Source organism: Canis lupus, chromosome 32 (genome assembly GCF_011100685.1).
Source record: "Canis lupus familiaris isolate Mischka breed German Shepherd chromosome 32, alternate assembly UU_Cfam_GSD_1.0, whole genome shotgun sequence".
In the NCBI taxonomy this organism is placed as follows: Eukaryota; Metazoa; Chordata; class Mammalia; order Carnivora; family Canidae; genus Canis; species Canis lupus.
In genome coordinates, this window is record NC_049253.1 from 31464702 (window position 1) to 31480802 (window position 16101).

Here is a 16101-nt window from a genome sequence, read left to right on the forward strand (position 1 = left end):
TTTTTCTCTATGGAAATTGGAGTGAAATGAAATAGGGTCATATTGCCAGCCCACGCTAGCTGCTAAATGGGTGATAGATTGAGAGAGTTCCTTGTTTTCCTTGTCTCTCCCCTCTACATCCAGTCATCTTTTACTGACTGCCCGCCCCCGCTCTCTTACCGAGGGGATGTGAGAACCACTCTATAATACCTGTGCCATTGCTAGTCCTGAAAACTCAAGTGGGATTAAAAATATGCAGTATTCATGTATCCACAACCTACTAGGTTTAAGCAAAAAGTTATTTGTCAGAAAAGAAACAAGTATTTGGAGTAAAATTTAATCTCTTTAGTATAGATGAAGTATGAATGCCTTCTCCTACTATAGCCAGCAGTTCATTGCTAGTGAATAAACTGTTTACTGTTTGTTTTCTGTAGATTTAATCACATTATTTTGGTAAGTGTTCTATTTTGCAAAACTTTCAAAATGATTATTGTGGCATTGCTCACCACATTTCATGAAAATACACAAGCCCTCTAAATGTTCCAACATTATGAGGATGACTAATAATTCTATATCCATTCCAGAGATTACCATTCAACCTTTTAAATTTGAAATTATGAAGACTATGTTGCAAAAGAAAAATCCTTGTAGTGAAATGTAATAAAATGGAGAAAAAGAGTAAAAAAGTTGTATGTACATGTAGGCAACAAATTAAATATATGTGGATTGAAAGCATTTATGTAGAAGATATTTTAATGATAGAGTAGTTGGGATGACCCTGCTTATTAGATTTGCTCTAATTTTATATTGTCAGGGATCCCTGGGTGGCGCAGCGGTTTGGCGCCTGCCTTTGGCCCAGGGCGCGATCCTGGAGACCCGGGATCGAATCCCACATCAGGCTCCCGGTGCATGGAGCCTGCTTCTCCCTCTGCCTGTGTCTCTGCCTCTCTCTTTCTCTCTGTGACTATCATAAATAAATAAAAATTTAAAAAAAAATTAATTTTATATTGTCATAATAAAAATTTAGAAATCAGCTTGGAAGTCTCAAGGAATTGCTTTACATAGAGTTCGTGTGTGTGTGTGTGTGTGTGTGTGTGTGCATATATGATATGATTAATCAATGGGCATATGATACTGTTTCTTCTAGTTGCTGGCGATGCTGCTTAAGAAAAAACGTTCCCTCCTTAACAGCCACATTCTCCATCTAACGTTTTCCTTGGTGGGAACTGTTGATAGTGGACATGAGACCTCCATTATTCCAAATTCAACTGCCTTCCAGGATCTACTTTGTGATTTTGAAGTATGTATATGAACACTAATTGTTAATATACAGTCAATGAATCCAGGTCTTACTCTGCATGTTGATAGAGTTAAGTATTAAAAAATTTGTCTCTAGGATGTGTTTAAGTTCTATAATTTTATGATGCTCCTACTAGTGTCATTGGTAAAGTACAAAAATAGAATAGTGATGGGGTTTCTTCTCCCCAGGGGTATTCCAGTTTACAAGTGGTGTAGAAATGAAATGGTGTATAAGGCATTTATCTAACTATAGCTAATTTGCTGCTTTCTCTAGCATTATAAGAGGCAAACATATATTCATTAAATAATTCTAATAGGTACCACTTACTCTCATATATCCCTTCTCCATTTAACTTCCCATTCACAGTACTTTACAACTCGTCACTATATACTTTATATACTATACATTTGATGTCGGTATATATCTCCCCTGTGGGGCTGTGGACTTCACGTGTGCAGAGATCCTGTCTTCATTTGTATCCCTACCACCCAGATTGATGTCTAGTACTAAATGTTTGCTGGCTGTAATGTCTAGGCCACAGCCCTTCTTTCTCATAACTACTATAATCTCTGTCTTTTCGGTTATTTTAAATTCCTAACAAACAGATTTTGTGAGCACCTGGGTGGCTTAGTGGTTGTGCATCTGCCTTTGGCTCAGGTCATGATCCCCAGGTCTGGGATTGAGTCCCGCATCACGCTCTCCCTCTGCCTATGCCTCTGCCTCTCTTTCTGTGTCTCTTATGAATTAATAAATAAAATCTTTTTTTAAAAAAATCCCCCCAAAAAATAAAACAAAAAAACAGGTTATGTGCTCTAATTGCTTTCCTGAAACTTTATTTGAATGCATATTAGCATCCTGGCCCATACTCCATCTACAGTACCTGCAGCTCAGGAGCAAATTCTGCATTTGCTTTCTCTCTCTTTTTTTAGATTTTATTTATTTACTTGAGAGAGAGAGAGAGAGAGAGAAAACGAGTGGGGGGAGGGGTAGAGAGACAAGCAGACTCTCTGCTGAAGGGGAGCCTAATATGGGACTCAATCCCAGGACCCTGAGGTCATGACTTGAGCCAAAGGCAGACGCCTAACCAGTTGAGCTACCCAAGCACTCCAGTGTCTCCCTCTTTTTGCAGCTCCTGACTCTTGCTAGCCTGCAGCTCCTGTATCTTTCTTACTACTTGCCCCATAATTTTCTGGCTTGGAAATTTTTATTATTTTACTTAAAAATGTCCAACTTCTTTACCTTCTTTTGTTTTCTTTCCTTTTTTTTGTTTTTAAGATTTTATTTATTTATTCATGAGAGACACAGAGAGAGAGAGAGAAGGAGAGAGAGAGGCAGGCAGAGACACAGGCAGAGGGAGAAGCAGGCTCCATGCAGGGAGCCAGATGTGGGATTCGATCCTGGGACTCCAGGATCATGCCCTGGGCTGAAGGCAGGTGCTAAACCACTGAGCCACTCAGGGATCCCCTTTTGTTTTCTTCCCTTCAGGTTCTTCCCACAGCCTCATCTCTACAAAGTTCAGCCCTAGATCTGAATCTCTAGCTTGGCATCTAAATTCCCCACTTAGTTCTGATCTCTTGATCAACATTTCCATTTTTTTTTTTTTTTCATTTCCATTTTTATGTCCCAGTAACACCTAACCTGAACTTAACATCTTCCCCCAAATTAGTTCTTCCTTCTAACTGTATTTCTGTTAATAAAACCATTTCCCTAGTCACCGAGGCTTGAAATTGAAAAATCAGCTTTCTTCTTCTTCCCTGTTTATAAACAGTCTGAAATTAAGTCCTATAGACTATACTTCCATATTTCCTATAGTTTACCTTCTTGTTTCTACTTTTACATCCTAGCCCAAGCCCTGATCAACTCTTCTCTTACCTACTAGGGTAACTACCACTTCTTTCCTCCTTCCCTCAACCTATCCATAGATCTTTTGACCTCATTCTTTTAAAGCATAATCATACTAATTATTCAAAAGCTTCTGATGATTTCCCTTCCAAACAATAAAGTATACATTTCTCAACCTGATATTCAAAATTGTAACACACAAACCTCTCATTCTTTTAGAATGAGCATCTTTGAACTAGGCATCCTGTTGGTGCTAATGATGCAAAAATAAAGAAGTCCATTAGAAGAGAAGAGCAAATAAATAGACCAATAAAAATGTGTAAAAGTATAGAGATAAAGGTATGCAGAGAGAATTACAGGAGTACTAAGGAGACCTACTTAATCAAGCCTGGCTTTTTTTTTTTATCTGGAAACTGATATGTTTAAATCATGGGTTATCTTTAGTTTCAAGTATCTGATAAAAATCTAATATACAAACATCAGAAATTTGGTTGCTCAACATATTTTGTTTCATTTTAAATTACCTCTCTCATTTTATGACATCATATAGCGTTCCTAATTAATGCAAAACATAATAGTCTATAAATACTTAATTCACCCTATTTTTAAAACAGCATCTGACAGATAAAAATAATAGTAATAGAATTTACAGGCATTTTCTTTTTAGTGGTTGTTCTAAAATTTATAATATACATTTATAACAATTCATTCTGTCTTCAAAGTATATTTTACCACTTTACCTATTGCATAAAAACCTTACAAAGATAAACTTCGATTTCTTTCATCCTGTCCTTTGTGCTGTTACGGTCCAACATTTTATTTCTGTATGTTTATGATCTCCATAATACTTTCTGTATTTTTGTTTAAATAGCAAGTTATCTTTTAAAGAAAATTTAAAAAATTATTTTATACTTACCCACATATATAATATTCATGGCATTTTTATTCCTTTGTGTAGTACCTGATTTCCATCTTATATGATTCTTCTAACTGGAAAAACTAGCATTTTTCATGGTGCCTGTCCACTGGCCTTCAATTCTCCCATCTGAAAAAGTCTTCATTTTTTCTTTTTTGAATAGAATTCTAATTGACTTTTAAAAATTCTTTTTATGCCTTAAAGATGTCCGTCACTCCATTGTCTTTTCTTTTTCTTCTGTTTGGGATTTGTTGACTTTTCTAGATCTGTGAGTTTGTCATTTTTATTGAATTAGAAATTTTTTAGCCATTATTTCTCCAGCTATTTTTCCTAGTGCCTTCCCCCAGTCTCTTCTGGACTCCAATAACATATGTCTTAGATTGCTTGATGTTTTCCCACAAGTCACTTATGCTATATCTAGTAATTTCTTTTTAGTTCTTTTCTCATGCTTGATTTTGAATAGTTTCTATTGTTGTGTCTTCAAGCTCACTGAATTATTTTCTGCAGTATCCAGTCTCCTGTTAGTCCCATCCAGTATAGTTTTCATTTTTTTTTATTTATTAAATTAATTGTTTAATGAATGAATCATTGAACATTTCTCTGAAAAGTTTCAATAATGATAATAGTTCACACATACACACAAAAATGTTCATTATCCTGAATAAATGCTATCTAAATGCTATTTAAGTATGTCTCAAGGTCTTGCTACAGATCATTGTGGTACAAGGGGGTTTGGGGTTCAAGAAATACTTGGAAAACAATATAAATCTTTTTTTTTAGGGGAATATGTGTAGAACACATTAGCAGATTATTATAGTTTTCATTTTAAATATTTTACTTTTCCTCTATAGAAGTTCATTTTGGATCTTTGATTGCTTTCTATTTTTCCTCCTCATGTTCATATTTTTGGTTATATTCTATAGTATATGGAGCTTAAAAAATTTATTTATATATTTGAGAGTGAGTGAGAGCATGCACAAGTTGGGGGAGGGGGCAAAGGAAGAGGGAGAGAAATCTTCAAGCTGACTCCCCACTGAGCACAGAGCTTGTTGTGGGACTCTGAGACTATGACTAAAGCCAAAATCAGTGGTCAGCTGCCTAACCGACTGAGCTACCCAGGTGCTCCTTGAGCATATTTTTAATAACTTTTAAGAAGGCCTGATAGGGGCACCTGGGTGGCTCAGCGGTTGAGCGTCTGCCTTTGGTTCAGGTCATGATCCCAGGGTCCTGTGATTGAGTCCCATAACAGGCTCCCTGCATGGAGCCTGCTTCTCCCTCTGCCTGTGTCTCTGCCTCTCTCTGTGTGCCTCTCATGAATATATAAGAAAATCTTTAAAAAAAAATAAAAGTCCTGATAATTCTATCATCTCTGTAATTTCTGGGCTATGTATAGTAATTGATTTTTTACCTACTTATGGATCATATTTTCCTTTTTCTTTGTGTTCTTGGTAATTTTTGATTGTATACTAAATTTTACATTAGTAAGTGCTAGATTTTGTTGTGTTCCATTATAAAAGTATTGAACTTTAACGTTGTGGTTATCTTTTTGAGTCACACTTTTAATATTTGTTAGGGTGGACCTAGAGTAACCTTTAGTACTAATTTAGCCCCATTACTCAGGTATTTCCCTTCTAGGGCCTCTATTCAACTCCCTATATATTAGGAAGTCTCCATGCTCTTTGGTGGGGGTACAGACTAGTCTCAGACTCATAAATTACAGGAATTGTTTGTTGCACTCAACTGCAGTGATTGATTCCAGTTTTGGACTCCACATGAGATTCCAGTCACTCAGTCTTTGTCTGCAGGATGCAGCATTCAGTATTCATTCTATTCTGTATGCTGTGTTCAGTATTCAGTAATAATATTCAGTCCTTGATTTACAGATGATTTTTCAATACGTCTTACCTTTCCAGTTGTTTTGGAGGGTAATTTCCATAGCAATTAATCTTTTATAAATAGAACCAGAAGTCTTATATGTTAGCATTTTTATAGGACTTCGCCAAATATTATAAAATATTATAAAATTTTATAAAGTGGTTATATTCAGTCAACTATATAAGTGAAATAAGTTTGTGTGTTGCATGTATGTTTGTTGGATAGTCATTTGGGGTGTTTTTTTAACCCTAAATGTACCACTATTCTTTATTTTTATTGTAGGTTTGGCTCCATGCACCATATGAACTTCATCTTTCCTTATTTGAACATTTTATTGAACTACTCACCGAGTCCAGGTATTAGTTAATACCATGAGTTAATTGTTCAGTAATAGAAGAGATGATAGCATGGTCTATATAAAATTTTCTTTCTCTTACAGTGAAGCTTCAAAGAATGCCAAATTAATGAGGGAATTCCAGCTAATTCCCAAGTTGCTACTGACTCTTCGAGATATGTCTTTATCCCAACCTACCATTGCTGCTATTAGTAATGTGCTGAGCTTCTTACTGCAAGGTTTTCCCAATAGCAATGATCTCCTCAGGTAGTGAAAACTTCTGTATCTGTTTATTAAGTAAAAGTATCAGTGAGGTTAAAGTGAATGAGACAAATGTAATTGGTTCTTATGCATGTGTCATACCTGTAATGTTAATATTCCAGATACTTGTAAGGCATAAAAAATATGCATGTCTCAGTATCTTGTCTTTATATAGCAAAACCAGTTGTTGCCACTAGTGAATAAGAAAATATATAGGACTGAGCCCAGCGACATTGATTGTCCTAGACGTTAAATGTGTTCAGTATAAGAATTCTCGGTGCATCTTCCCTAAGCCCTGCTACTTCTCAAGTGTATGTGCCAATTGTGCACAATCTCCTACCCTGCCCCCTGTAGTGGGCATGCCATCTCTTTTATATATTTATTTTCTGTCACCCAAACAGATGATGAGATTTTATTTTTGTATATTCAAACCTTTCATATGATTTATTATTTTGCAGCTAATGAGAAATGGCTTAAGGCATATTTACAGGTTGTCTGTAGAATAATTTTAATATCTACATGGTAATTCCCATCTTAAAATGGAAGGAAAATGCAGCCTAACCAAAGTATTTTCCAAGTAGAGAATTCCTTAAACTCAATTTGATCATTTTTCATGTACTTGCCCAGGTATCACAGGTAAAACCATGCTGACTGATTAGAATATTCCCTATAGACTAGTCTCTAATCTGTGTACCATGTTTTTTTTGGTTTTTTTTTTGTTTTGTTTTGTTTTTTTACATTTATTTACCTTAAGGACATTTTTGTAACTTTGCAACAGATTTAAAACTGGAGTTTGAAAATTATTTTGGAGATTAGTGTGTTTGTTTTTTAACAGTAACTATTTAAATCTTATTCTGGAACTATAATAATCACTTTGCTAAAATTATCACTGAAACCCATCAAGTTTTTATTTTTATCTACCAATTTAGAAACTAAAACCTAGAGAGGTTAAGTTACCTGCCTCAAGTAACAAGATTAAAAACTGGTAGAGCCAGGATTTTAACATTACCCGTGTTTCTAAAACTAAAGTTCTTAATTACCAGGCTACAGTGGATTCATATAGATAATGTTAGGACATTTTAATTTGGATCATACTGTTCAGTTCTTAAAAATGCATTAAAGGGTTAGTGCATTAAAGGACTCATTTCTGGAGAAATATATTTTATCCTATGCTTTAAAATATTGTAACATATAATGTTAATTACAGTGTTCCTAGGGGAAGTAAAATTTACACAATCTCTTAAAGGTCTATAAAAGATTAGTTAAAACAAGAAGTATTATTTTTTCATTTCTTTGTGTTTGGGGAGAGAAAAAACCTAAAATCCATAACTTTTCTCTTGTTTTTAAAGGTTTGGCCAGTTTATTTCTTCTACTTTACCAACATTTGCAGTTTGTGAGAAATTTGTAGTTATGGAAATAAACAATGAAGAGAAGCTTGATACTGGTGAGTCCAGTCTGGAGCTTGAAAACTAATTGCTATGCCCTGTTTTCTTGCACAATTTATAATTATATGTGATGCTGTTATATTACTTTTCTCCTTACATTACTTTTCATGGTCTTTCACAGATGTATTTATATAATAAGCAAAGTACAGAATTACCTATGGAACTTAATAGGGTGTGAATTCTACTTAAAAACTAAAATCTTTCCTGGTGGTGGGTAAAGAGATGGGTGAAATAAGGGAGATTAAGAGTACACTTACCATGGGTGCCTGGGTGGCTCAGCAGTTGAGTGTCTGCCTTTGGCTCAGGGCACGATCCTGGAGTCCCAGGAGCAAGTCCCACATCGGGCTCCCCGCATGGAGCCTGCTTCTCCCTCTGCCTGTGTCTCTGCTTTTCTCTCTCTCTGTGTGTCTCTCATGAATAAATAAATAAAATCTTAAAAAAAAAAGTACACTTTACTTGATGAGCACTAAGAAATGTATAGAATTGTTGAATCGTGACCTGAAACTAATATAGTATATGTTTGTTTTTCTTTTTTTAAAGATTTTATTTATTTATTTGAGAGAGAGAGAGAGCACACAAGTAGGGGTGGGGAGGTACAGAGGGAGAGGGAGAAGCAGATTCCTAGTTGTGTAGGGAGCCTGATTCAGGGCTCGATTCCAGGACCCCAGGATAATGACCTGAGCCAAAGGCAGACACAACCAACCGAGCTGCTCAGGTGCCCCTATAATACTGTATGTTAATTGTAAGTAAATTAAAAAAAAAAAAAAAAAAAACTCTTAAAGCAGTAAAAAAAAAAAAAAAAGAAAAGCCACAGAGATGAAAGGCACAGCATAGGGAATAGTCAGTGATATTGTAAATGTTGTATAGTGACAGATGGTAGCTACCTACACATGTGGTTGAACATAACATATATAGATGTCAAATCACTGTGTAAAAAAATTAAAAATAGAATTAATTAATTAAATCTTAGAGGATTCATAGCAGTGATCCTTTAAATAGCAAACTATTCTATGTGATTTTTGAATATTAATTTTTAAAAATTATATACATCTCTTCAGAAACGCAGATACTTGATAGTATGAATTATATCTATATAACTTATTTTCATTTTCCTATGAAATATTTAGTAGTCAGAAAAAACACTTACTGGAATCATTTTATGTAAGTATAAAATAAATAGTTAAAAAAATAAAAATAAAAATAGTTTCATAAGTTGTGGGATTCTGAGCCCATGAAAACCACTTTTTTTTTTTTTTAAGATTTATTTATTTTAGAGACCATGAGCAGGGGGAGGAGCAGAGAGAGGGAGAAAGAAAATATCCAGCAGACTCCCACTGCAAGTAGAGCCTGAGGACATGGGGCTTGACCCCAGGACCCTGAGATCATGATATGAGGCAAAATCAAGAGTCGGATGTTTAGCCAACTAAGTCACCCAGGCACCCCCACTTTTCTTTTTTAACCTTTCTTCATTTGGTGCATATTTTTTCCCCTTCTGGTCCATATTTTTCCTTTTATGTATTCTAGGATAGATTTGTTGGGAAAGCATTGAAAGAACCTTTTACATTAACTTGTAATTAAATTCACAATATCTTATATTTGTCGGCATTATTTCCATTATTATGCTATTATTCCTAAATCATATCACATAAATGACTTTCCTTATACCACTATCCACCTGGACAGTGGAGAAACAATGCTGTTGAATCAGTACCACACAAAGGTGTTTTCCTCCGTTGGCTATACCACCTGGAACACAGCCTCTCTGGTGCTTCATGAATAAGAAGAGAAAGTGTTATAATCATGTTTTTCAAAAGAGAACCTGGGATTTAAGAGTCTCTTTAAATTCCTTAAACCTGGGATTTCCTGCAAATTATAGCGGAACATAAGGCTGCTGCTGACCACTCATCTACTCCTATACTTATTTGGAACAATGTTGATATTTCTTTGATAAAGCAGATTAGCAGTGGATGAGAAGCCTAAAGATAAAATCAATGGTTAACACTTACTGAGTGCCTAATATCTGCCATGCACTGTTTAAGTGCTTTTTATATTCTTATAACAATCCTATGAAATAAGTATTATTGTTATCCTAGTTTTACAAGGGAAGAAACTGAGGCCCAGAAAGATTAAGTAGAAGAAATTTACCTGAGATCATACTACTTGCATTTGAACCCAGATAATCTAGACCAACACTGGAAGCTTTTTGACCACTACATTTTTCTGCCATTTGCAAGGATTATTTCTTAGCTCTGAATTAATTAATCTAAGCCAAGTAAATTGGTATTAGCAAAAGCCCTTTAAAAAATCTTTGGAAATATATAACGTTTATTTCAAATATTAAAAAGATATATGAAAAGTATTTCTCTAGTCTCTATATTTCTTGCTGGCTATTGAATTCAGTTAGTACAACTAATATAACATTTTCTTTGAGAAGAGCACAGTCGTGGAAATGTATAAACTGCTAAGTTTTTCTGTTGATCTGCCAGGTTAATCAGACCGGTATTCTCATCATTTCATTGCCATTTGAAATAATAGAAAAAATCAGAAGTATATTACTGGTCTTGATAGTATAGGGCATTTGCTGTTTATTTAACATGGACAGCAGGTTCCTTAAATAAGTTCCTTAAATCGGTCCAATATGTGTCAGAGCTACAATTTTGGGGGAGGGGCTAATCCTTTTGCTGTTCTGAGCTACTATTGCCAACTGCTGTTGTACATACTGTTATGTGTAAGGGCATAAGTATATTTATTATGTTTGTAAAATTCATTCTGTACAGTTGCAGATCAAGGTTGCTCTTCTGTGATATACAGGATATTATGTTTTAAAGACCATCTTGGAATACAATTAGAGACTTTAGTATTTTGATGTACTAAGACCTATTTTAAGTTTAATATTTTACCTTTGCAAAAACTTTAATTAAAGATGTTATTTAAAAAAGAAAAAAAAGTATTTTACGAAAGACTATATTAACTGCAATGTGATGTTCCAAAAAATTAAAACCATAGTTTATTCTTTGAAGTAATTAATACAACATTCAGGATATACCTACAAAAAAGAAGATGGCTTAAATAATGCAGAACAGCAGTATAATAATCAGTGGAAAATAAAATAGCATAAAAGGGTAGTGCACTATGGAAGAAAGCATCAGTCTGAGTGGGAAGAGGTTACGCTGGAAATTCAGAGTTTTATTGTTTTATATTTTAAAATTAGGGGAAGCAAAACTAACAGTGAGAAAACTAGATGTAAATCTAAGGAGAAAAATCAAACAATCAATCAAAGGAGAATTTTTCACTTCTGTGTGGATCACTATTTTACTGAAAAGGAATAATTGAAAGGAAGCTCTCTGTATCTCAATTTAGGTTGTATGGTATGTTTTTAATCAAGCAGTTTATAAAATACCAGTCTTACCTCTTAGAAGAGAAGGGAATCTTGAATCTCCCTTGGTAAACTTGAAGCACCCTTCCCAATGATTAAGGCACAGAATTAGCATTTTAAAGTTTTTTTTTTAATTTTTATTTATTTACGAGAGAGAGAGAGAGAGACAGAGAGACAGAGAGGCAGAGACCTAGGCAAAGGGAGAAGCAGGCTCCATGCACCGGGAGCCCGACGTGGGACCGGGTCTCCAGGATCTCGCCCTGAGCCAAAGGCAGGCGCTAAACCGCTGCGCCACCCAGGGATCCCAGAATTAGCATTTTAAAAGACAATGTTTAAGGATGAAAGGAATCCCTTGCCCAAACAAATAAAAGCAAATGACCATTGAAAGTCCAAGTTTAGCCTGAGCTTCAGTTCTAGAATAAAGGAAGGCCTGGAGATTGTGATTTACCACGCCAGAGCCCATCATTGTCAGGCCTGGGTCTGGAACACCGGGCCATGGATGCCCAGTCCTATCCATTGAGAACCATAAGTTCTCTGCTTTCCTCCCTTTCTTTTCCCTTTTCTCTTGTGTATTTGAGTGCCTTTGCCTCTCTTCTATGCTATTTAATTCTAAGTCTCCTTTATTTATTTTCATTTGTTTTTATTGAAGTTCGATTTGCCAACATATAGTATAACACCCAGGCTCATCCCATCAAGTGCCCCCCTCAGTGCCCTCAGTGCCAGTTACCCCAATCCTCCGCCCACCTCCCCTTCTGCAACCCTTTTTTTGTTTCCCAGAGTTAGGAGTCTCTCATGATTTGTCTACCTCTCTAATTTTTCCCACTCCTTTCCCTTATAATCCCTTTCACTATTTCTTATATTGCATGTATGAGTATAACCATAGGATTGTCCTTCTCCAATTGACTTACTTCACTCAGCATGATATCCTCCAGTTCCATCCATGTCGAAGCAAATGTTAGGTATTCGTCCTTTATGATGGCTGAGTAATATTCCATTTTTCTTTATCCATTCATCTGTCGAAGGACAACACAGCTCCTTCCACAGTTTAGCTATTGTAGACATTGCTGCTATGAACATTGGGGTGCAGGTGTCCTGGTGTTTCACTACATCTGTATCTTTGGGGTAAACCCAGTAGTGTAATTGCTGGGTCATATGGTAGCTCTATTTATCTCTCTTTTATACATTACAAATTTATTGAGTAGTTTATGTATCCTATTTTTCATTTTTAAATCTTGTAAATTTATTTATATCCTTCAAAATGAAACTGGCAATTAAGAATTTGGATCGATATTTTTATTCACATGGCTATTTTCACTCTACTGGTGGGGTAAATATTATTTAAGAAAGGGTTTACATCCTTTTATTACTTGTTTTAGATATGTCAAATGTAATGAACAATTTTCAGGTTTCTAAAGAGAAGTAGTTAATAGACCCTTCTGCTTGTCCACATTAGTGGAAAGCACTCCTAGAGAAAATATTTCCTAAAAAATGTATTTTTCAGTGAGATTTCCAAGAACAATGTTGTGTATTTTATACTGGTTTATCTACTAAGGCAATTTAATATATATATTTTCATTGTAGGAACTGAAGAAGAGTTTGGAGGTCTTGTGTCTGCTAATCTTATACTTTTGAGGAATAGACTTCTAGATATCTTGTTAAAACTAGTTTACACATCTAAAGAAAAAACCAGCATTAATTTGCAGTAAGTAAAATTTTCTTAGACTTGATGGTAGCAGTGTCTATTACTAGTTAAATCAGAGTAAAGGAAGAACTGCTACTGGCTTTTAATAGATTTTTTGAACCCTGCAACTTATAGTATCTTCAAACAAAACTAGTCTTTCTTGAAATTTTGAGTACTAATCCTTGAAATTAATGTTCTGTTTTTTTCTTCTGAATTCATCTGCCTTTAAATAGAGCTTGTGAAGAACTGGTCAAGACACTGGGTTTTGACTGGATTATGATGTTTATGGAAGAACACTTGCATTCCACCACAGTTACGGCAGCCATGAGGATTCTTGTTGTGCTACTGAGTAATCAGTCTATCCTCATCAAATTTAAGGAAGGACTCAGCGGTGGAGGGTGGCTGGAACAGACAGATTCTGTCTTAACTAATAAGATTGGAACTGTATTAGGTATGGGACTTACCATCAGCTGCTTTAAAAATAAGCTTTCTTGTATTTTGTTTGTTTTTTAAAAATCTTATCAAAGCTTATATACTCTTCAATTTATCTGACAATCATTAAGAATCATGAATTATTTTTTTCAAAGATTTTATTTATTTGAGAGCAAGCACTAGCACGAGCAGGGGGAGGGGCAGAGGGAGAGGGAGAAGCAGACTCTCCCAGATGAGTAGGGAGCCTGATTCAGGGCTCAATCCCAAGACCCCAAGATCATGACCAGAACCGAAGGCAGATGCTTAACTGACTGAGCCACTCAAGTGCCCCAGAATTATGAATTTTAATGAGTGAACAAATGAATAAAAAACTTAGTTTCAAATTTGGCATTTTTAATTACAAATCAAACTGAAGTCAGACACAGGATATTAACAATGTGAAAACTCAAGAGAATTCCTTATTCTCTTTTTGTTGTTGTTCTATAGTTCCCTTTCTGATCTGTAAGTAGGTAATTAGCAAATTATCAAAAACTAAATTAAGAACAATCAGTATTTTGAGTGCCAATTCTGTGCCAGTTACTAAACATTTTCATTTTCACAATAACTTATTTTCACAATAGTCCCAAGAGGTATAAATACTATCACACCCATTTTAGAGAATGAGAAAACCAAGGCATACAGATGAAGTCACTTGTCAGTGAGGAAGTGTCAAAAATTGAATCCAGGTCAATTAGATTCAATAAAACTGTGCTTTTAATAGTTATATTGCCTCTCAAAGATCTAAGCTCGAAGTTTCAGCCAAAGTTCCCTATTACCTGCTTGCTAGTTCTATGCTGTTTTTAACATGGAACTAAGCATTTAAGTAAAATTAGAAAATTATAGTTTCTTATGTTAGATTCATTTGAACTGCTATATTTCTGTTCACATTAAAGACATTTTTTGGAAAATATATATTTAAAATAATGTTTTTATTGAGAATTATAGTCATTCAATTCTTAAGGTATTTTTAATTCAAGTATTTTGAAAATATATTCCTTTATAACATTACATTTTAAAATGCTATGTAATTGTAGTCTGGAATAAAGCATCAAGAATACATATTTGCCCGTGTTATTTAGGAGTCCAGATTGAATATGCAATTTATCTGAAAAAAAAAAATGTAAAAGCATCAGTACTTAGGTGTTGCCTACACTGCTTTCTCAAATATTAAGGAAAATGATAGGAAGACAGATTTTACAGCATAAGATGATTTTATTGTTATTTCATATTGGAGAATGGCTGAAGAAACTTTGTAATGAAGAAAAGAATTCACTGTGAAATGATTTCTCAAGAAAGTTGTTGGCTTTCAAATATGTATTCTAAATTATCATTATATATATACTTTCATGATCTAAAAAGTCTCACTATTTTGCAATGACCTTAGGAGAGGGATATAACCTACAAACATTATTATAAACAGTTTGATAGCAAGAGATTTCACTCGTTGACCTTAATGATAGCTGCTAGGAGAGTAAGCAATAAATGTGAATTCTGCTGAATGTGTGTTCTGTTGAATGTGAGAGTTTTAAATACTAATTGTTAGCACTGTTTCTCATCAAAAGCCAAAACCACCCACAGTAGTGTTAACACCTAAGATTCATACAGCACATTGTGGTTTGCCAAAGTCTTTTAACATGTGTCATCTCCTTTGAGCTTCATGATTCTGGAGGCAGATGTATATTTTATCATAAGTTATACTTTATAAGAAATAAGCCTAATAAATACAAATTAAGGATTGATTTCTCTAACTAGGAAAGTAACACTGTTAAGTGCATTAGGTTCCTGAGTCAGACAATAATAGTGTCTAAGTAGCTGTCTTCTAAATGGTAATCCTGTTCTTTTGTCTGACCTGTGTCACTTCAGTAATATCAGAAAAAGATGCTTTTTCTGTATCTGACCTACCTGACTTCGTGCCTTAGAATTTATTTGTCCTTCATTCTGCTTACAAATTGCATATGCTTCTCTTATTCTAAAAAAGAAATCTAGGAATTTAAGTTTAATATAAATTTGATTCAATTTAATTTTCCTAAATACCTGTGTGATAACACACATATTTGTAGACAGATATATATATAATATTATATATATATAATTTGATTCTATTTGATGTGATGAGCAACCTGTTCTTGCATGTTTTATTCACATTTATTAGTTTTTATAAAATTTTTCTTTATAAAATACCTTCTACATAGCTTTAACTTGAATCTTAATTGTTAGTAACATACTAAGTATTCCTTAAAATTAATTATAGGGAAAAGTAGAATGTGAGAATTTAGAAAGGAAATAAATGCTGGTACTAGTTTTCATTTAGGACCTGTAATTTGTTCAAAATTTATTTTCCTATTTAATGTATAAAATTATCACTTTATGTCTTCTGACTTCTTAAAACTCAAGACTTTTTTTTTTGTAGCTTAGAATTCACTATAAGCAAAAACCACCAGTGTTCCACTGCAGCCAGTCTTTCAGAAATGTGCCAGTGTCCTTAAGAAGGCCAAGGGAGACAGTGTAACTTTACAAACTCTAAAATAGAGACATCGGGCTGGAGTCTCCTTACTTTAGTCTCTCTTGCTAAAATAGAGACATACTTACTGGAGTCCTAGGGCCACCACTCTTCAGCTTTG

At 34.5% G+C, this 16101-nt stretch overlaps 1 protein-coding gene across 8 annotated transcripts in view; it reads left to right on the forward strand.

Annotated features, from left to right (window-relative positions):
- Positions 1–16101, forward strand: part of WDFY3 (WD repeat and FYVE domain containing 3) — a 234046-nt gene that overhangs the window by 132442 nt on the left and 85503 nt on the right. For all 8 annotated transcript variants that reach the window (XM_038582230.1, XM_038582234.1, XM_038582232.1 and 5 more), the window contains 6 exons: positions 1127–1279; positions 6195–6268; positions 6352–6513; positions 7857–7951; positions 12910–13030; positions 13243–13460. In XM_038582230.1, the coding sequence (XP_038438158.1) occupies positions 1127–1279; positions 6195–6268; positions 6352–6513; positions 7857–7951; positions 12910–13030; positions 13243–13460 (823 nt within the window). The remainder of the gene's footprint in view (positions 1–1126; positions 1280–6194; positions 6269–6351; positions 6514–7856; positions 7952–12909; positions 13031–13242; positions 13461–16101) is intronic.